This window comes from Chenopodium album, chromosome 24 (assembly GCF_948465745.1).
Source record: "Chenopodium album chromosome 24, dcCheAlbu1.1, whole genome shotgun sequence".
Lineage (NCBI taxonomy): Eukaryota > Viridiplantae > Streptophyta > Magnoliopsida > Caryophyllales > Amaranthaceae > Chenopodium > Chenopodium album.
The window spans coordinates 11,482,909-11,508,409 of record NC_137857.1 but is presented as its reverse complement, the minus strand read 5'-3'; the positions used below and the strand labels follow the sequence as shown (position 1 = coordinate 11,508,409).

At 35.2% G+C, this 25,501-nt stretch overlaps 2 protein-coding genes across 2 annotated transcripts; one reads left to right on the top strand and one right to left on the bottom strand.

The window, feature by feature from the left end:
- The first annotated feature begins 133 nt into the window (after positions 1–133).
- Positions 134–23,164, top strand: LOC145611637 (uncharacterized). Its single transcript, XM_081666980.1, has 21 exons — positions 134–547; positions 760–892; positions 3,253–3,584; positions 4,458–4,539; positions 4,625–4,937; positions 6,138–6,196; positions 7,450–7,539; positions 10,249–10,340; positions 10,473–10,571; positions 10,679–10,756; positions 13,621–13,705; positions 13,924–13,982; positions 14,103–14,172; positions 14,322–14,413; positions 14,789–14,851; positions 14,948–15,014; positions 16,303–16,530; positions 17,242–17,358; positions 21,663–21,815; positions 21,958–22,085; positions 22,723–23,164. The coding sequence occupies exons 1-20, from the start codon at positions 174–176 to the stop codon at positions 22,054–22,056; spliced, it is 2,685 nt and encodes an 894-aa protein (XP_081523106.1). The 5' UTR covers positions 134–173; the 3' UTR covers positions 22,057–22,085; positions 22,723–23,164.
- Positions 23,165–23,684: 520 nt separating this feature from the next.
- Positions 23,685–25,107, bottom strand: LOC145611638 (chlorophyll a-b binding protein CP24, chloroplastic-like). The gene is made up of 2 exons (XM_081666981.1): positions 24,762–25,107; positions 23,685–24,350 (listed from the first exon to the last, which is right to left on the bottom strand). The coding sequence occupies exons 1-2, from the start codon at positions 24,995–24,997 to the stop codon at positions 23,801–23,803; spliced, it is 786 nt and encodes a 261-aa protein (XP_081523107.1). The 5' UTR covers positions 24,998–25,107; the 3' UTR covers positions 23,685–23,800.
- Positions 25,108–25,501: the final 394 nt, after the last annotated feature.

Genomic DNA, 25,501 nt, shown 5'->3' with positions numbered 1-25,501 from the left:
ACATCAACCAATTCATGTTTTTGTAGTCAACATTTTCAACAAGTTATAACTTGTAAGTACATTATTTCAAGTATTCAAACAATATAATCACTCCTTAAACCCTTGGTGTTCAAACAAACCAAAACCCCGCAAACACAGCCGTTTAACCACCATCTTTTCTCTATTTCTCTCCAATGGCGGAATTAGAAGCACAGCACTTCCGTAACTACGAGCTCCGTCTCCTTCGCTGCTCTCTTCCACCACCACCGCCGCACATCACCCGCCGCACTCCGCCGCCATTTCACCCTCTTCTCGACGACATTATCAGCCTCATAGAATCTGGCCGTTTCGTTGATTCTCTCTCTTGTGCCGGAGCTCGGACGATATTTCAATTCGCCGACTCGTTCGAGTCAATTGATCCGACTTATTTTTACGCCGAGTTGGAGCGAGCTGTTGAATCTTATTTGGTGAATGATGCTGTTGAAGCTAATGCCTCTTTTAAGATTATTCTGGTTGTTTCTATTGCTGTTGCTGCTTTACTCGCTTTCTTCCAGTGTAACTTTATTGGGTTAGTTTCTCTTTCAATGATTAATGTGAAATTGAAGGTTTTTGATTGATGTGATTGAAAGTAAATTTGAAATTGGAAATTAGTTAAAATGTGATTGAAATTGAGTAATTTTGTTGGTTGAAATGAAATTGAACATTAATTTAATGTGATTGGAATTTTAGTAGTTTGTTGGTGATTGGAGTGAAATTGAAAATTTTGATTATTTTTTGCAGTCCAGTGATTGAGCTACCTTCAGTTCCATTGCCATGGAAGGCGATAAAGGAGGAAAAGGAATGGGAAGCGTGGGCGCGAAATCAGTTAACGTCTGATGGTTCTGATTTGGCTGCTAAATTTTCTAATTTACAGGTACTTTGATTATGTTGAATCTTGTTGCTTGAAAGTCTGTGCATTGTTTTTTTGTGGTGAGTTTGTGTAATTAAGGGTTTTGTAGAATTTATTTTATTTTGGAATCAAACAAAAATGTAATTTTAAATTGCATATAGCTATGAAGAAGTTGAACAATTAGATTGATAACATGATATGTATTGCTTGTAGTAGTTTAGAATAGTATTGCAAAGCATGTTGTAATTTTTTAGATAATGTATTAATGTTGGCATCTAGGCAATCCAGTTGCGAGATATGCAAATGCTAGTGTTTTTTTTTTTTATTTTATTTGTTGGTTGTTGGTTGTTGTCGTTATTTTATTTTATTTTTTTTTTTTTTTTTGAGATAGTGCACAACCCCTTTGTTTGGAAGCGGGGATGACAATGGGTAGGGTCAAGTAATGTTCGGACTGGACTTTTTTTTATCCCATGCCCCTACCCTACTTGGATCCTTAGGGTCTAAGTTTTTAAGTCCCTTACCCGGTCTCTATTGGTGTGGCAGGGTTTGGGTAGGGTCCTAACTCCTAAGTCTAATTTGTGTGTTTACGTAATCATAATATTTTTTTTTCCCAAATCTTAATCGCCTATTTTATAGTATATGTGTAGTGCGCAAAAGAAAAAACATATTAGTATTCAAAGTCTTGCAAATTTTAGTGCAAAACTACAAAGTTAATAGCTTTTATTTAGTAGCCATCTTCCTTATCATAGTATCATACTCTATTTACGAAATGCTAAAGAATCAAAATCTTTAGGTTTGTTTCAATATAATCTTAAAACCATCTTTTTTACTTACTCCTCTGCATTTTATTACTTGCTCTATTTCTCTGGACATGGAGTTTTAGAAGAAATAGTAAAAAGTATCATTTATAATGAAAGTGTGGTTAGTTGAAAAGTCAAAAAATATGAAAAGACAAAAGTAAGTATAAGTGGGGGAGGAGAGAGAATATGAAAAATATTAAAACATGTTATGAGGGGACTACTAGTGGGATGGAAAATAGTAGTATATTGTTAAAAGTTTTCAAAAAAGAAAAAGGAGTAAGTAATAAAATATGGCCGTAAAAGGAAAGTGGAACAAGTAATAAAATATGGACGGAGTAATACATTGAGCAAGTCTATGTACGAGGTTTGGGTCAAATGGGTCCGTGGGTAAGTCTGATCTATGGGTTTGTAAACATTATACCCGTACTTGGACCTGGACCTGGACCCTATGGGTGTCACATAGATCCATACCTTACCTGAACCCAGAAGGACTGGATAAATTAGACCCATACTCGTATCTTAGGGTGGGGTTGATAGGTTTGGGTAGGGTCCTGGACCCACTGCCATCCCTATTTGGAAGGGGAGTTTCAATAATTTGTCGACTCTTTATTTTTTTTCCTAGTTGAGTTTTCCTTGTACAAGAGTTCCATGCTTATGACTTCTTAAGCAGCACTTTAAAACAACACTCATTGAAGTCCAAATCCTCACCCTTTTTATTTATTTTTATTTTTTTTTGGATTCTAGAGTTCCTATCAATCAACCTCATTTGTTTAGGATAGCAGATAAATTCAACTTCTCTAATATGTTGTCGATTCAGGTACTAATTTGAGTTTGGTGGGGTCATGTCATTTTATTTTCTAGAAATGGTGAGACAGGCAGTTGTGCATTAGCAATAAAATCTACTTTACAGACAAACTTTTGATGTAGCATTAGGATGAAGTGAGGTTGAGGCTAGTGTTCTTTGGTTCCTGCGAAGCTCTTGTGTGCTTTTAAAGTTTTGGGAGATAGTAGTAGGCATATTGCACACACCAATCTTATGGGGTGTAATGGTTGGAAGTAGACTATGAATGTCCAGAGGTCCAGACTCATGTTTCTAAACGATTTTATTACTGATCTATTACCTTCTACCCAAATTATAGACTACATTTTTATTTTGTTTTGTCCAAAAAATATGCAACTTTATAAATTAAGTTAAACTTTGAACTTTCTCGTATGCCCTTAAGTAACAAGAATGTGCAGTAAAGACTATTCTGTGGTGGAGATGTAAATAGTGAATGATACTTGTGGTATTTTAAACTCACTGCTAATATATGTCTTATTATTTAGGAATTAAGGTAGTAGTAGTTATTTATTGCCTCACTTTGACTATAGGATCTATTAACCGAACATAAATGTTCTACATTTTGTATTCTATAGGTTTTGTTTGGTAAACTTCTGGCCCACCTGCTTTCTATGGTTTTGTGTCCTTGTTAACAATGAAGTCTTTGCCCCTAAGAAAATTTATTCTAACTCATGTTATTGCATGGATTCCAATAGCATGTACCACATGTTCACCTTTCAATTAATGTAATTATAATTTTGCAGTATATACTGTTTGCGAAGATCTTGCTTATGAAGACCAGAGATCTATCATTTGGTGGAAATATCGGGTGTGAAACTGGATTTGAAACTGGCACTTGGTGGTTAGCTAGACTTTTTCTTTTACAGCAGCGCATTATGGATGAACGTTGCTCTTCACTACTTGACTTACTGCAAGTATTCATGGGTGAGAGTGTAAATCATTTTGGCAACGTGGAGAAAGTAATAAGCTATTGGGGTGCTGCAGTAGAAGAAGATGAAGCTTTGAGTATTGTCTCAATGCTGCAGTTAGAGGCAGGATTGATTGAACATACTTTTGGGCGTGTTGATCATGCAAAGTATGTCCTTCTGACTCCCATATGTTGCTCTTATTTAGTACAGAATGCACCATACTATGTCCTACTAGGCTAATAGAGCTTTCCATATAATGTGTTAGCCAATTTAGTCATGATATGAATAGAGTATTTTCTTTGTGATTGTGTTGGTTGACTTATGTGTTTGTCAATTTTTTTGGGGGGGTACTGATTGGCAACTTTATATTATGAATTGAAGATGACAAAATCCCAACAAGAAAGGTCCCTAACCGAAGTGCTGGTGTAGTGAAAGCCTCCTATAAACACAGGCAGGCAGGCAGGCATCACATGCCTGTTCAAAGGTAGCTAAAATAAACCACTGGATATGAAACTAAAATAAAATGTAAAATTAAAGCTTAATGATGAACCTCAGTTGAGCTACCATAAATGTTAATAAGAAATTAGGAATCCTATTCTCTATACTTTCCCTTGTTTAGGTGCTAAATGTGGATATAATCTTTGTTAAGAGGATTACCAAGATTACTTTCTTAAGGATCTGCTATCAGTTGATGAAGCGAGCTTAATAGTAAACAAGATAAATTTCTATGGCTCTATTGCTCCTATATTCAATTGGCTGCGTGAAGCACCATAATAAGTTAATAACATGTTGTGAAATGTGATGCCTCTCTTGCTTGCAATGATCTAGTCTCTGCTACTAAGTATCTGTAGATATCACCCATAAACATAAATTGTAGCTAGATATCCCTCTTTTATGAACCTTTTGTCGGATCTTCCTTTTGCATCAACCAAGGATTAAAATAACATACTGAAATTCCTTGTCCTCTCCTTCATTGTAACACTGAAATATTAGTTAGATATCCCTTTTATAATTGTCTTACTCCATTATTGTGTGTCTAGGCAATATTTTGAAGCGGCAGCATTGTCTACGGGGCTTGAACTCTCTGTAACTGGAGCTCTTGGTGTCCGAACAGTCCATCAAGTAAATATCTGACTAGTCCCAGTTTTCTGATTATTAAAGATAAACTGTGTCTTACCTTAGAATTGGTTGTTATGGCTGCATATAGGTGGATCCAGTTGCCCAGAGGGTTCTGGTTACGCGCAAAAGCTCTTTAGCTAGTGGCAGTAGCACTCCATCATCAAATGTTACTCATGAAAGAGATGCTTCTAATGAGCCAAATTCACATCAACAGAACAGTGAGGCGTCTGATGTGTTGATGGCTCCTAAATTTATCAACAGTGTTGGCAATGGATTGGATAATCTGAATCTGATTGAGCATAATCGTGCCACTGATGTAACATTGACTGCAATTCAACAGGCAGTCATTCTCGCTCATTGCCTTCTTATAGAAAAAAGAGCTCGGGTGGATGAGCTCCAAAGTAAGTTTTTATTTTTTTTAATGAAATGACGGAATGTGTTGGTGGCCTTATATTTAGGTTTGTATTAAAGGCTGCTTAAGTTAGATAAAATGTGTACATTGATGCATAATGATATCAATAGGGACTCAATAGCAAAAAGTATATGAAACTATTTGTGCTTTGTCATTAACAAGATAAACCCTCCAATGTGTTAGATTGTTAGTGGTTACTTGATAGCTGTGTGATTTAAAGGAGCAATCCTTGATCATTTTTCCCTCTTCCGTTTCAACATTAAAAACATGAAATATGATATCTTTGATGGCCTTTGTATAATCTCTCTTAATATGACCTATCTCATGATCCATTATGTAAAAGTTCGCCTGCTCAAAGTTACCATAGATGGAAATTGTATTATATTTGTTTTTCATTGTGCCTGTAGATTCTGGAGGGCTTTTATTACTGTGTTTTGCTGTCTGTTTATCAACTACTAAAGACATTGTTTATATAGGAAGTGAAAAAAGCATGATAAGTCATTGAATTATTGTATGTTATGATGACAAAAAGTTGTTCTTGGAATATGCTTGGATTCAGAGGGAGTAATGGAGTGTTACATAATACGTGGTACGGTAAGGGATAAGAGATTGAGAATGTGAAACCCTGTCTATGTGAAAAATCACTGTTTCTGATATTTTTAATTATTCACACAATAGGATATAAACTTAGAATTAAAATTTCATTTCCCCAACTCTTTTAATAAACATGTCTTTGCAGGGTAGGGGTTTGGATACAAATACACATGCTCATCTTTATAGTAAAGAGGATGTTCCCATTAGATTGTTGATCCCAAGCGCAATGATCCCAAAGAGACTGATCTGCTGCTAATTGCTGTATTCTTATGAATCCTATCCCCTCCCTTATCATTATAAAATAAAATAAGCAATTTAAATGAAGGGTAACATGGAACTTTTCCAATTTTTGTTTGGGAAAATAGCCTGCTGTTGGAGGATCAGAATATGGGCGCATTTCAACCTTACCCCTCTTAATTTGACTGTAACTTTTGCCTAAAATATAGTCCATTATTAATGCTTCATGTTTGTAAGAGTGTAAGTCCTCTTCTTATTCAGCTTTGTTATTGTCAATCTTTATGTTAATGCAGAAGTTGATGTTCATTGTGGCCATAGTGTCCTGTTTTCTGTTACTAAATCAAATTTTTTGCTTTAGGCTGGGATATGGCTCCATACATAGAGGCTATTGATTCTCAGCAGTCCTCGTACTTCACTGTAAGTTAGACATAACTTTTTTGTTATAATGGAACATAAAGTTTTTTTGTTTAGCCTTTCACATTTGATGTTGCCACCATTCGATCACACAACAGGATATAAACTTAGAATTAGAATTAACATTTCCCCAACTCTTTTAGTAAACATGTCTTGGCAGGTTAGGGGTTTGGATACATATACACATGCTCATTTTTATACTGAAGAGGATGTTCCCATTAGATTGTTGATCCCAAAAGCAATGATTACGATAAACAAAAAGTGCATTTATTATCATAAGCTATTTCTATCAAGTCCATGATCCATAAATAGACTATAGCCTTTGGGCAAAAATGTGTGTGTGTGTGTGTGTGTGTGTTGGGGGGGGGGGGGAATGAAGGATCTTTTTATTCAGATGAAAATGGACACTTTTTACTGTCACCATAATACCACATTATAACTAAGACTTTGCTTCTAGCATCATAATACATATTGACGCTATTGCTCCTGATTTTAAAGAGTATGTGATTGCAATTTTCGCAGTTTCAAAAGTATGGAGCAACTCTTTACTCTTGCTAAAAAAGTGGAGAAGTTAATGGGCATAGTGCCATAGTCCCTCTCCCCTATGTAGTAGATGGTTTTCATGATAAGAATACTAATCTTAGCCTCATCAATAAGTTATAATGTTGTATTTAATTACAGTATGTTAAATTGATGTATTGATAACTGCTTGACTGATAAACTTAATATTTCATAAGAAATCATATTACTATCCTACGTTCCCTTTTTTCATTTAAAATCCAAAGGGGGAGGTGATACTTAGTAATTAAAAAGAGGTTAATTATTGCATGTATTCAAAACTTATAAGTAGTATTGGATTGCTTATTAAACCAACAACTAATGTTATACTAATTTTACAAGCTACATATCATTTGGAGTAATAAAAGTCAATTAATCTTACACTTGTTCTGGAATGGAGAGTAAGATCCTTGCATGGACTTTAATATGAAGATTGAAGACGAAAATTTCAGATTTGTCATTATCTATTGCTCTGCAGGTGCAATTTCTATAATCTGTTCAGTACATGTTCCTTGAATTACCTGATATTCCAAAAAATGGATCATACACAATTGTTTTTGGTATTCTAATGTCGAAAACTAAATTTTCAATTACTAGCCTTTTGAGGGTACATAACTTCCTCTGCTTCTATAGTAAACTCTAGATCAAAGTTCTGTAAATGCAACTTTATTGGTGTTATCTGCTTATTCTCTTTTCAGATCAAATGTTCATGCAACATCTTGCGTATTAAGTGGGAGTCAACTCGTACCCGTACTAAGGAGCGTGCATTGCTGATGATGAACAAATTGGTAATGTGTACATGTTGCTGCTACTAAATGCTTTTCTTCTTCTGTTAATAACTTTCTTCATTTGTAAATAGGCAATGTTCTGATTTTTTACTCTATCATTGGTGATTTATACTTGGAAAAAACATTGTTCGTTGGGATCTTGTAAGATACATCTCAATACATACTTTCAAAATATGAACTTTTTATAATTTTGACTTATTGATAATAGAGATATTAATGGTTACAGTATGCATTGGCGATCATTAATAGAAATGTTGCAGCTATTCCTAAACAAATGAACTGTAATTGTTTTTCTTTGTGGTTTTGTTGTTAAACTTGCCTCATCAATATCTGTATATCTGGATAATTGTTATGTCATTAATGAGTATTTTTTGGCACATTTGTTAGTCTCAACATGATAGCATTACACCGGGCTTGGTTCTCCTTCAGCTAAGCTAGTTGTTACTCTCTTTGTCTCATAATAGTTTGAACACATCCTATTGAACACTTTTTGGTATGACCAAATCAATGCAAGGGGTCAGCCTAGGCCCTTGATCACATATGCTTGAAGGAAGCCCAGGAAGAACTTTCTAGCAACTTGATGCTGAGTTGGAATTCTGTTATGAGTTTGTTATGGGGTTTAGGGTAATATGGTAATTGTGGGAAATAAGTTTGTTATTCATCTTAGCTGTAGAAGATGCTAGTAACTGATTATATATAGGAGTTTTGTAATAGAGAAATTATGCTGAATATTGATTAGAGTGAAGTTTGTTGGAGAGAACCCTTCCTCTCAAAAGGAGAGTTGTATTGGATAATTACACTGATTATCAATACATCATATCAATTTGAGCTTCCTAATCTTCTGTGTGTTATGTGTGCTCTGTTTTCTGACCTGATTCCTAGCATATTGCAAGGGGTCAGCCTAGGCCCTTCATCACATATGCTCGAAGGAAGCCCAAGAAGAACTTTCTAGCAACTTGATGCTGAGTTGGAATTCTGTTATGAGTTTGTTATGGGGTTTAGGGTAATATGGTAATTGTGGGAAATAAGTTTGTTATTCTTCTTAGCTGTAGAAGGTGTTAGTAACTGATTATATATAGGAGTTTTGTAATAGAGAAATTATGCTGAATATTGATTAGAGTGAAGCTTGTTGGAGAGAACCCTTCCTCTCAAAAGAAGGAGAGTTGTATTGATAATCAATCTATTATTACTACGTATTTCTTTCATAGAATATTGAGCATCATAATAACATCATAGGCATGTAGAGAGTAGAAATTTTGCTCATTGAATTCTGTAGTATGCAAATTCAGACCTCAACCTATTCTCACCTTTATATGTCTTTAAAGTGTTCTATTCTATTAAAGCCCTGTGGTGGTGGATGATAACTACAATCCAAGATCAGTTTAAATAATCCGAGCTACCGAAGCACATTAAAGGTGCTGGTGCTAGTGTGGTAAGGATTTGCAGTAGAATATGCTCCACTGTGTTAATATACTCAAATTATGTGATTTTTAAATGTAGGGACAGGGAGCGGTGTTCATTTTGATCCCTTTTTCACTGCCTTTAACGGCTTATTAGTGCTTTAATCCACAAGTGGAGAAGAAATATAATTCACACCAATTAGATGTGGGCATTGAAGGATATGGAAAAGATTTAGGAATGGGCTCATATACTTTTCAAATAAAGCCCAACTGATTGAAAGAAGTGACACCTAGTCTTCTAAGTATAAGATTATAGGAGGAAAGAGCTGAATACTTTCAATCTTCTTTAGCTATGACTGCTCATTTGTAGGGCCTAGAAGCCTCTATTCGGTACTATGGCTGTGCATAGCTTACAGTAATGGGAAGACATTGGTGAGGAGCTTTCATATTTAGTTTACTTCTTATTTAAAAGAACAAATGTGGGCAGCTATTAAGTTGTTGAAGGAGCAATCAATATTTTAAAATTCCTGTTAGCTATGTGGTACAGATGCAAAGTTTGGCCTGTTTGGGGTTGTAGACCATTTTGCAATTTAGTCTACTCGAGGACGGAAAGACCAGGGGGCTGGACTAGGGATTACCTAAAGATATCAAAGCTACTTGTAGGGTTAAGGATTCTTGTGTTTAAGAGAGGAGAGCTTCATCAAGTATACTTTTGAAGATGTCTCTTGGAGGCTAAGCGTGAGCCTTTTAATATATTTAGTAGTTTTATCAGATAGGTATTAAACTTACCCCCTTGCTAGGAGCCTTTACGAGTGATTATGAACTATGAGGCATTCAAACTTGGTAATTTAGGTCGAAAATCAAAAGCTCAAAACCCTTTATCCATTTAAATGGAGTGGTGGAGGAATGGTGATTTAATTTCATATTGAGGTCACTCTGTTTGTGCTCACTTATGCCTTTTTCAATTAATCTTATGATTTTGTGATCTTCTTGGACCTTGTATTATTTAGAAAATTTTGTTTACATGAGGTAAGGGAAGAGGAGTTTTGGAATCTGATTCAGACAATTTACTCTTGACATTTCTTTGGTCTAGAAATTGGTCAAGTCAAATAATTGTACAATTGGTCATCTGACACTACTAGCTGAGTCCAGGGTAATAATAGCTAGAAGTTTTTTTGACTCTTGTGTAATCTTAGAAGATCATCTTCCCCCTCACCAATCACCTTCCTCACTTGTGCTTTTCTTTTATACCTAAAGCTCAAAGCTCTGATTACAGTTGTCATTTCTTTTCCTGTGCCCATGATTACAGGTTCAAGATCTTTATGAGCAGTCACCCCAAGTGCTGGAAAGGGTTCATTCCTGTTTTGCAGTCTTTATACCGCCTGTACCTGTACTCAGAAAGTACGTTTCTTTCCTTCTTTCGAAAGTATTCATGCTCATTTCTTGTCATCTAACCATAATTTTCTTTTATTCATGTTTGTTAATTTGCGCAAGTTTCCACTTACAATTTCAATTTATATTCTGTTTTTTTAGGGAGTATGGTGAGCTTCTCATTGGTCGCGGCTTGATAGCGGAGGCCCTTGGTATTTTTGAAGATTTAGAACTTTGGGATAATTTGATATACTGCTACCGGTATAGTGAAGATAAATGCATCTTGTCACTTCTTTCTTCTGTCATTATTGGCTTGATCCATATTTTATAGAATCAATTAAGGAAAGTAATGCAAATGTTAATTACAGCCTATTGGAGAAGAAAGCGGCAGCAGCCGAACTAATCAAGGCGCGGCTGCTGGAAACACCTTCTGATCCAAGATTATGGTATAAGTCCTATCTTGCATTTCCAATTTTAAATTTTTTTAGTGTAGCTAATCGATAATGCTAAAAGTCGAGCCTCTATTATGTAGGTACCATCTTCAGTTTGCTTTGAGTTTTTTGTTTGTATCAAATTGTATTTTGCCTCAATACTCCCTTTTTCATTTTTTACATTTACAATACTTTGAAGGGCTTTTATTCTTTTGCTCTTCTTATGTACTCCCTTCTCGAATTAGTTGGACCACTTTGACTAACCATTAAATTCGGTAAATAAAATGACTTAATCAGTTAATTGGTATTAAGCAAAAAAGGGAATGCTATCAAGCCTTAGGAAAATGTAGGAGTGATGAAACCTTTGCAGCGTATAAGGAGGCTAAGAGTAAGGCAAAGGCAGCTGTTCGCCAAGCAAAAGAAAAGGCATATCAGGAGGTTTATGAAAAGCTTGATTCCAAGGAGGGAGAAAGGATCATTTATAAGATGGCAAAGAGAAGACAAGAGGCAAGGAAGGATATTGGCATGGTGAAGTGTGTCAAAGATAAGAACCAAATGGTCCTAGTGCAAGAGGAGGGCATCAAGGACAGGTGGAAGGGGTACTTCGATGAATTATTTAATGGAAGTAATGGAGTTGTGATAGGAGATACCTCTATGAGTGATGAAGAAATCAACATGGAGTATGTGCGAAGGATTAGGAGAGTAGAGGTGGAGATTGCACTGAGGAAGATGAAACCTAAGAAGGCGGTTGGCCCTGATGGGGTACCGATAGAGGTGTGGAGGTGTTTGGGTAAGATTGGTATTGATTGGTTAACAAACCTTTTCAACAAGATATGGACGGCTACAAGGATCCCACAAGATTGGAGGAAGAGCACCTTGGTCCCGGTTTATAAAAACAAAGGAGACGCTCAAGATTGTTCTAACTATCGAGGAATTAAGCTTATGAGCCATACTATGAAGTTGTGGGAAAGGGTGATTGAACAAAGGTTGAGGGCATGCACAAGCATTTCAGATAACCAATTTGGTTTTATGCCTGGGAGATCTACTATGGAGGCAATCCATTTGATAAGACAAATGATGGAGTTTTATAGGGTAAAGAAGAAAGATCTTCATATGGTCTTTATTGATTTAGAGAAGGCATATGACAAGGTGCCAAGAGAGATACTTTGGTGGGCAATGTTGAAGAAAGGTATCCCACGAAGGTATGTAGACCTAGTTAAGGATATGTATCGGGATGTGTCAACAAATGTGAGGACATGCGGAGGGTTGACAAAAGATTTCCCTATTACAATCGGATTGCATCAAGGGTCTGCATTAAGCCCTTTTCTTTTTGCAACGGTTCTAGACGAATTAACTAGACCAATTCAAGATGAGGTTCCATGGTGTATGCTGTTCGCAGATGATATCGTTTTGGTGGATGAGACTAAGGATGGGGTTAATGTCAAGTTGGAGCAATGGAGGCAAAGGTTGGAATCTAGAGGGTTTAAGCTAAGTCGGAGTAAGACTGAATATTTGGTATGTCGTTTTGGCACTCAGAGGGGGACAAGCAATGAAGTGGTGAGTTTGGATGGAAAGGATTTGACCATGAGTGAATGTTTTAAGTACCTAGGGTCGATCATCCAGAAGAATGGTGACATTGATCAAGACGTGACCCACAGGATTAAGTCAGGGTGGCTTAAATGGAGAGCGGCCACGGGAGTGCTATGCGACCGCAGCATTCCCTTAAAGTTGAAGGGAAAATTCTACAGGACTGCCATAAGACCAGTGTTGCTCTATGGTACAGAATGTTGGGCTTCTAAGAAAGAGCATATTAAAAAGATGGAGGTTACGGAAATGCGCATGTTAAGGTGGATGTGTGGAAACACTTTAAGAGATAGAATCAGAAATGAGGTTATTCGCAAGAAAGTAGGTGTGGCGGGCATTGTAGATAAATTAAGGGAAAATCGTCTGCGTTGGTTTGGACATGTAAGACGGAGACCCGAGGGTGCACCGGTGCGAAGAGTGGAAGAGTGGGACCATGGAGGGATTAAACGAGGAAGAGGGAGACCAAAGATGACTTGGTTGGAAGGAGTGAGGAAGGATATGAAGTGCATGGATTTACGTGAGGATGAAGTTTTGGATCGTAAGGGATGGAGGAGAAAGATATATGTTGATGACTACACGGAATAATCAAATTTGGTTCATGTTAGCCGACCCCACTTTTGGGATTAAGGCTTTGATTGATTGATTGATTGATTGAATCAGTTAATTGGTATTGTTTTCCTTAAAATTTATTGTTGTTGGGTAGTGCGTCGTTTTGACTTTTTCTTATTAAGGGGTGGTAGTGCTTCAAAAAAAATAAAAAACTTAAATTAAAAGTAGTAAGCAAACTAGTAAAGTGTTCCAAAGTTAAAGGAAAATAATAAAAGATAGTGGATCCCTTTAATAGAAGTGTCTTAAGTAATATAAGATGACTTTATAATGGTTACGTGTGGTGCTTAGGGTGTTACAATAGTTGTGTGGGTTCTTTTTTTTAATAGTTTGTCATGATAGTAATCATGTTGTATCTGTGGAATGACTTTATGATGGATCGTGATTGGGGGATTGGCTATAACAAATCAAGCAAAGCTGTGATAAGTAGGTTAGCACATGGCAATTTAGGAAAATAAAATGTTTGATATCTTAAGCACTGAGGATATTGTAGTCATAATTTGGCTTCACGTTTGGGATAATTATATGCTTACTGTCTATGTTTTTTGCTCTATATCTTTAACGATCATTTTGTAAAGATTTTCTGACTTTTTGTCATTCGTGGAAAATATCAGTAAGATACAAATGCTATATCATGAATTGCCATGTGTTATAATTCCCAATTGTTTTTACTGCCTTTTTCTTGCAAGGTGCTCGTTGGGTGGCGTTACAAATGATGATTCCTGCTATTTGAAAGCTCTGGAGGTTTCAAATGATAGATGTGCAAGAGCTAAGGTACATTCTGTGGCATGTTTCCTTCAACTTGCAATCTTGCATGGGATTTTTTTTTTTTCCTTTTCCTTTCCTTTTCTTAGGGTGCACTGGGTCAGAAATGGGCTATAGTATATTTCTTGCAATATACTCTGAATTTACCATATTGGTGAATATTCTCTTCAGCAATTCAGCTAGATATTGCTGAGTGGTTTTTATTTATTTTATTGCTATATCAACAGAGATCACTTGCTCGCCGTGCATACAGCCAGGGAGATTATGAGAAGTCTCAAGTTCTCTGGTATGCTACCTAGTGATAAGATACTTTACATCTAAAAAAATAAAAAATAAAAAAAGAATTGCATCACTGTGGCCTAGATATCTCCCATCTCTCTACTAAAGGTAGCATTATTTCATGTAGGGAATCTGCCATGGCATTGAATTCACTGTATCCAGATGGTTGGTTTGCTCTTGGAGCTGCTGCACTGAAGGTAACAATTTTGTGTTAGGTATATGGCTTGAAAATGAACTTTCTTTGGCTTGTTGAATGTGTGGTACTGGTGGCCCTAGTACGAAGCCTATAAGTTTAAGATTGAATAATGCTCTTAATCTGATTGAGTCCTGCTGCAAAATTATGCAGGCGAAGGATGTCAACAAGGCACTCGATGGTTTTATTCGTGCTGTTCAACTTGATCCTGAAAATGGAGAGGCTTGGAACAATATTGCTTGTTTGTATGTGCTCGTTTATCTTGTCAATTTCTAGTGTTATATTGTGGAATAAAACATTCTCAAATGTGGATTGTTGCTTTGGTTTCTAAGAAGTTATGAAGGTCAATTATTTGCACTTCGAATTCAATTGATCTGTATAAACTTTTGTCAGCCTAACTTTTTAGTTAATCTCGTAAAGTCATATCCAGAATTTATTTTGTAAATTATTTTCAGTGTTTTACTCGGCACTCTCTTTGAACTTGGGCACTAGCTCTATTGCTTAGCTCATTTTAGGTTACTTGTGAAGTTGTGATTTTATGAGCTGTACTTTGCTGGTGCATTATCAGTTTTACAGGCTGACATTATTTTGATGAGCTTTATACATTCAACTCTTAACAGACATATGATAAGGAAAAAAAGTCAGGAGGCTTTCATTGCATTCAAAGAAGCACTGAAGTTCAAGTTTGTCAACTTTTACTCTACATCTCCCTGATATGTTTTAGGTGTTTGTGTATGCATAGATTTATTTTAATATTTTATTGTTTTGCTGATTTGCAGAAGAAATAACTGGCAAATGTGGGAGAACTATGGACAAATTGCAGCTGATGTTGGCAATTTTTTTGAGGTTGGTTGTTTAGTGAGAGTTCTCTCATTCTTTTGGAGTATAGTGATAAAATCTTATGGAATTGAGTAGTTAATAACTTAGAACTCATTGGAAGCTTTATTCTGAAGTAAAGACACTGTATGAGGGTGTTCACCTACCAATCTTTTCTAGTGTCTCATACTTGCAAATTGTAACTGATTTTTTCAAAGTGCTCATAATTTAACTTAACCATTACCAGTCGTTATTAGAATCAATTTGAACTTGGCCTAATGTGTATCTGTGATTTATATAAACAATTCTGAGTTGGTGGGCTCTTAATCAACCCATACCAATGAGGGCTGTACACCGGTCCAAAACCGGACCGACCTGACCGGACCTGAATGGACCGGTACCGGAATCATTGATTTTTAAGGACCGTGACCGGACCTAAACCAACAGGGTTTGGACCTGAAAGACCTGATTATTGATTTTTTTTTTTTTTTTTTTATTACAATATAAAATAAAACTGCTGGACCTGTTTATAAACCAGTTGTTTAGACATGTTCTTGGACCTGTTGAGACCTGTTCGGACCTGTTATGGACATGTTTTTGTACCCGTTTAGACTTATTAAATACTCCCTCCGTTTGTAAATACTTGCTCCATTTCTCCATGCGTGGAGTTTTAGGAGAAATTAGAGAAAGTAATAAAATATGGAGATAGTGGGGTAGTTGAGAGAATAAAAAAATGATAAAAAGCAAAAGTAGTGGAAGAATTGGAGGAGAAAGAGTATTATGTTGGGTCCACTAGGTTAGAGAAATGAATTAAATATTGTAAAAGCTTTCCAAAAAAAGAAATGGAGCAAGTATTTAAAAACGGCCAGAAATGGAAAGTGGAGCAAGTATTTAAAAACGGAGGGAGTACAAAAAAGTAGCTTTACTGGTTTCAGGTCCGGACCTGAAAATTCCGGGTTTTACCCGGACCTGACCCGAAACCCGGAATCATGGATTTTTAAGGATCGGTGACCGGACCTGAATTCACCGGTCCGGTCCAAACAGATCCGGTTCAGGTCGGTTTTCAGGTCCGGGTCAGTTTTTGTACACCCCTACCAGTGACTCTTGTACTCCTTGAGCCTTTTTTTTTTTTTTTTTGAAAGAACTCCTTTTAATCAAAAGTGAAATCAAGACACTGTTATAGTAACTATGCAATTTCATCTGGTCTTGCCAACAACAACCATTATAACGCAGTTCTTTTTACTTTTGAATGTTTCATCAAACATAATGCTGTACTTCGTACTTTACAATTGACGAAAAATGATATTTGACATTGTAGGCGTTAAAAGCAGCACAAATGGTGTTAGATCTCACGGGAAATAAAAGATATGATGGGGATTTGCTAGAGAGAATAGTGCAAGAAATGGAAGAAAGGTTTTCTTCTCCATGTTCTTCTAGTGCTGAAGATGATAAAGATTGTACCGACCAAACAGTTTCGGAATCTAAGGTGGCAGAGTCACGAGACACAACGCGCTTGATGGAGTTGCTAGGGAAAGTTCTCCAGCAGGTATGATAACATGGTTGCTGTTACTTTCATTCCTCAACTCACATACCAACCCCATAATAAGGCTAAATTTCACAATGGCTCCCTAGAAAAGGGAAAATAATGTATTAATTGTAAACAAAGCTAAATTTAATGGAGCGGCAGCATAGCTTAGTGGTGAAATGGTCATATGGAAATGGTATGTATGTACATCTTTACAAAGGAGAAAAAGCTATTGTGATGTACACAATTGCTTTCTTAGGATAACTACATGATGTGAACAAACTAAATTTAATGGAAATGCTGGTCCTATGGAAAAGAGTAAAGGGGAAAAAGTTGTTTGTGTGCAGCAGAGTATGTTAGAATTGGGTTGGAGGGTGCACCAATAGCTTAGAGTTTGAGCTGAGTACTTTTGCCTCTTTTATTTTATTTTTTTTTTTTAACAAAAAATAAAAAAAATTTATGTCTCAATTTCCTGGGTTTCGTTTGGTTTTTCTTCTTTACTCCACTAGTCTAACATAGAATTGTTTTTTTTTTAAAAAAAAAAATAAATAAAATCGTAAGGGTGCTGTGCAATGAAGTAGCCTTTGTTGATTACTTCCTTACTACTTTTTTTCTTACCAAAGGGTTTACTGTTCTTTCATGAAACTTTTGTTTTAATCGGAATCATTGAGCTTGGGTATAGAGTTGAGCCAAATGATTTATTAAAAGTGTTAAAATTTATTTCATATACAGGTCGTTCGTAGTGTAGGAAATGGAGATATATGGGGCTTGTATGCTCGGTGGCATAAGATGAGGGGAGATCTTACAATGTGTTCTGAGGCCCTTTTAAAGCAAGTTAGAGCTTACCAGGTATTTCATCTCGACAATATTTGTTTTTATCCTGTACTTTATCTAAAGCCATAAAGAGGGCGTTTATGTCAACAAGGGATGTGGTATGAATTAAACTTAGAAAATTTTAATCAATTTTAGTATCCAAAAGACTCTAATACTCATTCTAAGCATGAAAGATTGCTGATGCTGTCACATAATTGTACCATCACTCTTCAATGATTTGGAGATGCGTTCTTAGGAGCTAGTCATTCTATTAGAGGGCATTTCTGTTTATATTCTTGTGAATTTTGTCTTCATGTGCTGCAAAGATGCTTTGGAAATGTTTTGCTTGAGATTTCTATTGGTGATGATCATATTTTATCTGATTGAATGGAGTTTTAATGGGTAGGATTCAGTGTTCTTGGTTGTCACATTTTCATCTCGACAAAGAAGTAGATTTGTTGGGTATGTTATAAACAAATGATGGTGTTGCTACATGAAGTAAATCATGTTGGCTAAGAAACTCATTTTTCTTAACTTGGGTTTTTTTTTTTTTCTTAAAACCCATTTTTTTTTTTTTTTTTTAAATGAAGGTTAAATCTTCATGATATTGTAAACGGCTTACTCTCAACCGAAGCTTGTTTATATTCATTTGTTTTAATAAGTAGGTCTAGCTTGAATATTTTAAAGCCCATTTGATAAATGAGCTTGAACATGAACATGTGTAAAACTCCTTAAATAACTCGTTTATATTTTTTCATGAACTATTCATTTATATATGTTTACGAACAACCCAAAAGCACTAGGCCTCGCAGTTTTTTGGGCCCCAAAAATCTCACAATATAGATCAAGTATAATAATATATTAACACCACTAAGTAAATGTCGTTGAACCCGACATAGGTGGTATCAAGGACAGGGATCCAATCCCGCTACTTCAAACTTTCACTAATTTTTCCCCTTTTTAAGAGTATTTTGAGTTTCTTCATTATTTCCATTCTTTGATTCTTATGGGAATGATTAAATTATGTAGTATGTATTTTTATTATGCTTAATTTTTTTAGGCTGAATTTTTTTCCTTTATTTAATAATTACCTCCACATAATATATTAATAAATTCTGTATTGTATTTATTTAAGCCATATTAAAAGTGAACTACCTATTCTCTTAAATAGTAATGATAATAAAAGTTACTTTGTATGATGTATTTCATATCAAAAAATTTCTCAATATCATTTAACTTCAATTTACCGTGTTTAGCTAAAGAAATTCCCACTACATAGTAGGGGTCCCAGAATGTTGAAGATGTCGTTTCGTTTGTTTATGCTTATGAGCAAACTCATTCATAAGGAAGTTTTAAGCTTGTAAAATAAACCTTATTAAATTATTTACAACTATTAATTTGAATAAGTTGGTTTATCAAGTGCTCCCTTCATCCTTAGATTATTGTACTCATAGGCTTAGGCACGCTTATTAAGTTTAAAGTATGTATAATTTTTTTGGTAGATAGTGAAAAGGTGAAAAAAAATATGTGATTGCTGGAGAAAGATTTTAGGAATGGTCTCACATCACATGAAATTAAAAGTAAGAGAGTGAGAGTGAGATAGTGGTGGGGTCCACATTGAATGTGTTGGATAAGTGAAATTTTCCATCTAAGTAATAGGACAATTAAGGACTAACCAAAATGATACACAAGTGACAAGACAAATATTTGAGGCCGGAGAATAAGAATATTAGAACTTATGATTATATGGATAATTAAAGATTTTCTAATGTCAAAAGCAAAAATCTTGTTTATAAGAAAAGTTCATTTTATGTAAAAGCTCGTTATTAACTCAACTCAATTAATATAAGTTCCCAATTGAACCATGCTTGGACAAATTTTAAAGCTTGGTTGAAAGCCCACCTAAGTTAAATAACAAGAATTGGAACTAGAAAGTGTTCATGGCTTGTTTACTCCCTTATTGATAGGTGGAGGTTCGACCAACCAAAACCCATTATTTTCTTTAAGTCACTCCTATACTTTTATCGATTATAACTCAACTCTCTTGATTGTATCTCTGGATAACGTTGTGACGTAAGATCCTAGATTCTACTACTCTGGATACCGTAGTGCCTATCGTTGTTTTATACTTTTTCTAAAAAATCTTCAAGCGGTAGGTCTATCTCAACTCAAGTATGTAATCTGTATTGATTGTTTAAATTACCCAATTTTTTGTATATTATTATTATAATTATTATTTTAGAAATTTCTATGATTTTACTCATAAATTGATTATTACTTATCACTTTGCTAAACTTTTAAGATTGCATACTTAAATCACCTTTGTGCCCAAAACTTTAACAATTAGATTTTTACACTTGTCAATGCAAAACTTTAACTATAATATCTGAAGTTGTCTAAAACTTCTTTGGGTCCCTACGCAAAATTACCAAACTTGGTTTCCAAGAGAGGAATATATATTTTATTGCAATTGTATAACCTATTTTCTCGATCCATAATTATTTGATTTAGCAAGGAGATAGAGGTAAAAGACAACAAAATAACATGATTAAACAAAACTACAATAACAAAACCAAAAATTGTTTGAATAACATAATCCATAACATCATGAAAAGTGTAACCTAAGCCATTTCCCAAAAAAAAAAAAAAAAAAAAAAAAAAAAGATTAAAAAATAAATTTTGACACACTTTATCGTTTTATGTGTTTTTTTTTATCACAAATTATATATAATTTCGTAATGTAAAAATTATTAAAATTGCATACTTATACTACACAGTATTACTTATAATACACATTATTATGAAGCTATCAAGACCCCACCTAATATATACTTTGTTTATAATTATACATTATCGTACACATAAGGTCAAAGTGATCTGATAACCACATTAAATCAAATAAGCATAAACAAGCCCTTAATCAACACAACCCAAAATCCGATAAATTAACGTAATAGAATTACCGTGTATAAATTGGTAGCGAAATTCCCAATAAAAAGTTGATTAATTGCATTTAAAAGATAGTATAAAGAAAATAGGTGGAGAATCGGATAATTGATGAGTATTCTCTCCGTTTGTGTTTCACTCGGTTATTATAGATATGCAATTTAAGAAAATATTAAAGGAAAGTGAGCATAGGATAACGCATGATAAAATTAGAGAGATAATGTAAAAAGGTAGGTTTGTGTAGGGAAGATGTAAATAAAGTAAGGAGAGCGAGTGGAAAGGTGTAATTAACTAATTATCGTGGGGTTGAAGGGGTTAGATTGTAAAGGAGGTAAGAACATAAAGTAAGTGTGTGTGTGTGTGTGTACACCTGTTTAGCACGCTATTTGAAGAAGTGAGTAGACTAGGACATATAATTTATACCGTTGTAACTTGTCCGTTTACCAAGTCTAACATCTCCCTTAAAGTGATGTGTTGCAAGTAAATAAAAATGGAGAAAGTTTTTTTTTTTTTTTTTTTTACAAAAAAAACAGTTCTTAACTAGGCTGTAAATACAAAACAAAATGCATAATTTAGAAATATCAAAGGATTATTTTTAGAAGGAAGGCGGAAGAATTGAATGTTTATTGAAAAGGTAGAAGGTTTGAGGGCTTAAACTTGGGTATATGCAAAGAATTAATGAGAAATTGGATGACTGGGATTTTCCATGCCAATTAAATTGATTCAAGATATTGGTAAAGTGTCATAGTTCCTAGAACACAGAGGTGAGAGAAATTACTAGGAAGAGGGAATATTTTACTTTTATCTTAAAGCATGGGCCATGTACTACTGGGGTGGTTGCACACCCTTATCTACGGGCCTTCTTATAACTCTCATTACAAATTTGTAAAATTTATAGAAAGTTGATATTTCAAAAGTACACATCGTTAAAAATCTAACAAGATCCCACATACAGGTTTTTGTCCTTTTTTGTGTCATATTTTATGTTTCTGTTTGGGATGTTCAGTGTTTGAAAAAGCGCGCCTAGGCGCTGAGGCGCAAGGCGATCAGGGGTGAGCGCTTAATTTGGTCTGGGTGAGGCGTTTTGGGTTAGGCGCACAAAAAGCGCACGAGGTGCACCTGAGGCGCACTTGAAGCAAACTTCCAAAATTTTTTAACTGCCCATATATTGTGCCTCACTTAAAAAACGCGCACTGAGGCACACATAGGTGCAGCAGAACCCCTCTCGCTTCAGTGCGCCTTGAGCTTTTTTATACATTGGGGATGTTAAAATTTTTCTTTGCTGCAGACATAAATGCTTTCTTTTTCATACATTCTTGCCTTTGGTGGACTATATTGTAATTATTGCCTATTTTGCAATAATGCATTAATTCTTTTTTCATTTGTCTTCCTAGGGATCAGAAGTTTGGAAAGACATTGTCCAGTTTAGAAAGTATGCTCATGCATCCTTAGAGCTTTGTAAGATATACTTGGTAATATCATCTTCAACTGAAAGCCTTAGAGAGCTCTACGCAGCTGATATGCATCTTCGTAACACCATCAAGCAGGCAAGATTCTGGACTTTAGTACACATTCTTTTCAAAACCTCCATTTTTTTTTTTGTTTATTTATCAAATCTATCAATCTTTGCCAGCCCAAATAAAGGAGAAAAAAGATAGAAATAAAGAAATTATTTTATGTATTTTGCAGGCAAGTTCATTTACAGACACTGAAGAATTCAAGGCTCTCCAAGTTTGCCTCAATGATGTTCAGATGAGACTTAAATCTTACTCAGTGCCAAGTTCTTAAAATGGAGCAAAGGATCTTTTGTTTGTAAGGTATCTGTTTGGCAAGTTTTCTATGAAGGAGCTTAAATTAACAAAAATTATAAAGTTAACAAAATTGCAAACCTTTTTCGTGCTGAAAGTTGTTTGCTAAATGTTGCTTTACCCATTTTTCACCTTAGGTTATGTTGTTCAAGTACTTGTATATGCTACTTTACTGTGTTGATATTGGAAATTCCATATTCTCCAAGATTTTGTTCAAAATTTTATGGGAATGTTTTAGTCAGTATGGCATTCAATCACCTTACTGATCAGGTATTGACACCCTTTTCAATGGAAAATATTGCAGCCAATGCAGGAATATTAGGTATTTTTTTGTAGTTTCACTTTTTTGCTAAAATAGAGTGTTGTTTGCTCAATAAGAAGTCAGGGGAGGCCAATACCCAAAGATCATTCTGATAGAAATAAATGGAGGGAGGGTATCTTTATAGACGAGAAATAATTTCTTGATTCATGTAGCCAATCCCATCCTTCTGGGATTAAGACTTAGGCATTGGGTGTTGTTAATGTTTCCATGTAGACCATGACTATTATTATCTTTACTGCTGCATCTGCTGTTCATATGTTTCTTTGAAAGGATCTGCAGTTCATTCTCATTTTGCTAAGACTGATGTTGGCTTGTATTTTACAGGAAGTTTGATAGGCTGATAGGCTCATGCACATTGTATCATCTATTGAATGGTCTTAGATGTAAATTTAGTAGTCGATTGGTTTGCAAAGCTGCTTCATGTAAGTGTACTCTATTGCAATAAGCTGCTCTACCTGTCTACCATGCTCTGTTAGCATAGATATTGCTGAGAAAATGCTACCATGCTGCTGTTTCTTTCGCTGTTATTAGTGTTGAACAGAAATTGTACAAAATTGATCATGACCTTCTAGCTGATAATGTGTAATCTTCTGGTCAGTGATTATTTCAAGACTGGCTTGTATTTACCAAGAGAATTTTGGCTGTAGTACAGAAATCATAGCTAATATTTTTCAAAATTTCTCCCAATTTTGTTGCATGGGGGAAGCCTCTATTGTTACTTGAATACTATGTATCATATTAATATATTATACTGTTTACACGATCTGAGAGTTTTTAGTTGGTTTGTGTTTTGTTTTCTTATAAAAAATAATAATAATGTTTACTATCCTTTTTGAGTTATATGTATTTGGGGAACCATTCTCTTTTCTCAATGTCTTTCATGATGCAATGGAAACCCTGAATTTGTTAGAAGTTTCTTAAGAAAATTTTACATTGTCTTGCAATGATTACTTAATGGAAATTAATAAAATCAAAGAAATTTACAAGTACTTGCAGTATACTATATACAATGTTCCAACTTAGATTGGAAATGTTTTTTTGAAAGGGACAAAATGTTGAGCAAATGTTATGTTCTTTGAAATAACTGAATATTAATGTGTCATGTAATTTCTAAATAATCAAAACTCTAATTTTGACATTGCAAAATTTATTGCAGAAAAAACGTTGGGAAGTGACATAATTTTAAGCAAATGTTATTGGAGAATTTAGAAGTTAGGAGGGTTTTTTTTTTTTTTTTTTTTTTTTTTTTTTTTTTTTTTTTAAGAAAGACAAAAAAGTCGATAATATTGAAAGTGTAAGATTAGATTGCTACTAGTAGAAACCAAATGTCAAGTTTCCACTTTAGATTTTTTCATTTAATTACACCAGATCAATATCTCAATTAAAGGGAATTAATCTTTGTTTACAATCCCAAAGCTCCTAGGGGAGTTTTCCCTTGTCCTGCTTCAAAGTAAAAAGTGAGCATAGCTAACATAGCAATTCTAGCATGCTTAATTTCAGCTAACTTCAGTCTTTCTAGCTTCTCTGTGTCTGGAATGTAAACACCATCCTTGATTGTTCCTGCTAAGCTCAACGGGTCGAAAAACTTGCCACCGGGGTAGCCTTGTTCACCTGTTGCATTGCTGAAGTTCTCAGCAGTTTTTGACCATGGGGTTGCCCATTCCACGGATTGTGAGTCGGGGTCGAAGAAATCGACCCATCTCTTGCTCTCTACCCATCCCATGAGCAAGAGTTGAGTTCCTAGCAATGTTCCGAATGAGAATGGAGCTACGGCGCCTGGGTCTGCACCAGCCTCGAACCATGGGATCCCGGTCCATGCCTGTCCGACAAAGATCCCAACAACTGCTAGCATTGCCCATCGCCCGTGGATTAGCTCTGCCTCTCTGTACCATTTTAGGAATGCTGGGTCCTTTCCTAGTCCTAGTGGGTCAAATCCGTAGTCTCCTGGGAGTCTGGTTTTTGGCATGAAAATGTATTAATAAACATACTTTAAATCTAAAGACCTTAAAATTACATAGACAATCATTCAAAGATTTTAACTTTACACACATAAATCAAACTATTGATCAAACTGTAATAAACTCAACAGCAAATACCAACAAAAATAATCCTCCCTATCAGACATAACACAGAAGCCAAAAAAGAAAAGTTAAATGAACAATCTTTTGATTCTATAATTGGTAAAGTAAACTTTATTAACAATTTTAAACTAAAGTAAACTAATTCAATTATTTAATACTCCATCTGTTTCTAAATGTTTCTCTCTCTTTTTTTTTTTTGGACAGTGACTGTTGTACAAAAACCAGGAAGAACTTTTAGAGACTGAAGGAGAAATAAATTGATTGGCGAGAGAAAAAACTTACGAGCCATCGAGCCACTCGGGGTCAACGAAGTTTCCACCACCTTTAACAGCAGGAATCCAAGACTTCTTAGGAGCAGCTGCAGCAGCCACAACCAACTTCCTGCTGGTTGTTGTTGTAACTTTGCTGTTAACAACCGCAGCTCCGAACAGTAATGACTGACTGCTCTTCTTCCCGCCCGACACGAAGGGCGAGGTAAACCCATTTACTACTGCTGTAGCAGATGTTGCTGCTGCCATTTTTCTTGGTTTCTGATCTGACCTGAATTTGCTGCTGATTCAAGCAGTCTGTGCTCTCCTCTAATAAACTCAGGCTGTGTAATTTGGTTTTTCTGAAAGAGTATATCTTAAGAAGTGCTGATTTTATGAACTAATTTGTGGGGTTGAGGAGATCAAAATAGACATCATGAGAGGTGCCAAGTAGGATGAGTGAAATCTAGGGAAGATATGTTAATGGATATATGGTGGATAGATAAGGAGCCAATCAGATGTTAGACTCCATCCACATTTTCATGTTTTTTGGAATCAGGTGTATTATCATAAATTGTTGTTTTTCTAAGTCACTTTCTTTGGTAACATCATTTGTGGTTTTTATGGGCTTACAACAATATTGTAATTGTAATTGTGACAACTATCCGTATACCCAAATTTTTTATTTAAACACTTTTAAGTATGCGTTCAAGGATAGAAGTAGAGGTGGCCAGTGGGCCACATTGGACTTAGCCGACCCTGACCCACACAGTT

Excerpts from the sequence above, each read along its gene's own strand:
- LOC145611637 (XM_081666980.1), top strand. The coding sequence starts at position 174 with ATGGCGGAATTAGAAGCACAGCACTTCCGTAACTACGAGCTCCGTCTC. Across the intron at positions 10,341-10,472 it reads CCTGTACCTGTACTCAGAAA|GGAGTATGGTGAGCTTCTCA; the intron begins GTACGTTTCTTT and ends CTGTTTTTTTAG. Across the intron at positions 10,757-13,620 it reads CCTTCTGATCCAAGATTATG|GTGCTCGTTGGGTGGCGTTA; the intron begins GTATAAGTCCTA and ends TTTTCTTGCAAG.
- LOC145611638 (XM_081666981.1), bottom strand. The coding sequence starts at position 24,997 with ATGGCAGCAGCAACATCTGCTACAGCAGTAGTAAATGGGTTTACCTCG. Across the intron at positions 24,351-24,761 it reads CCCGAGTGGCTCGATGGCTC|ACTCCCAGGAGACTACGGAT; the intron begins GTAAGTTTTTTC and ends GCCAAAAACCAG.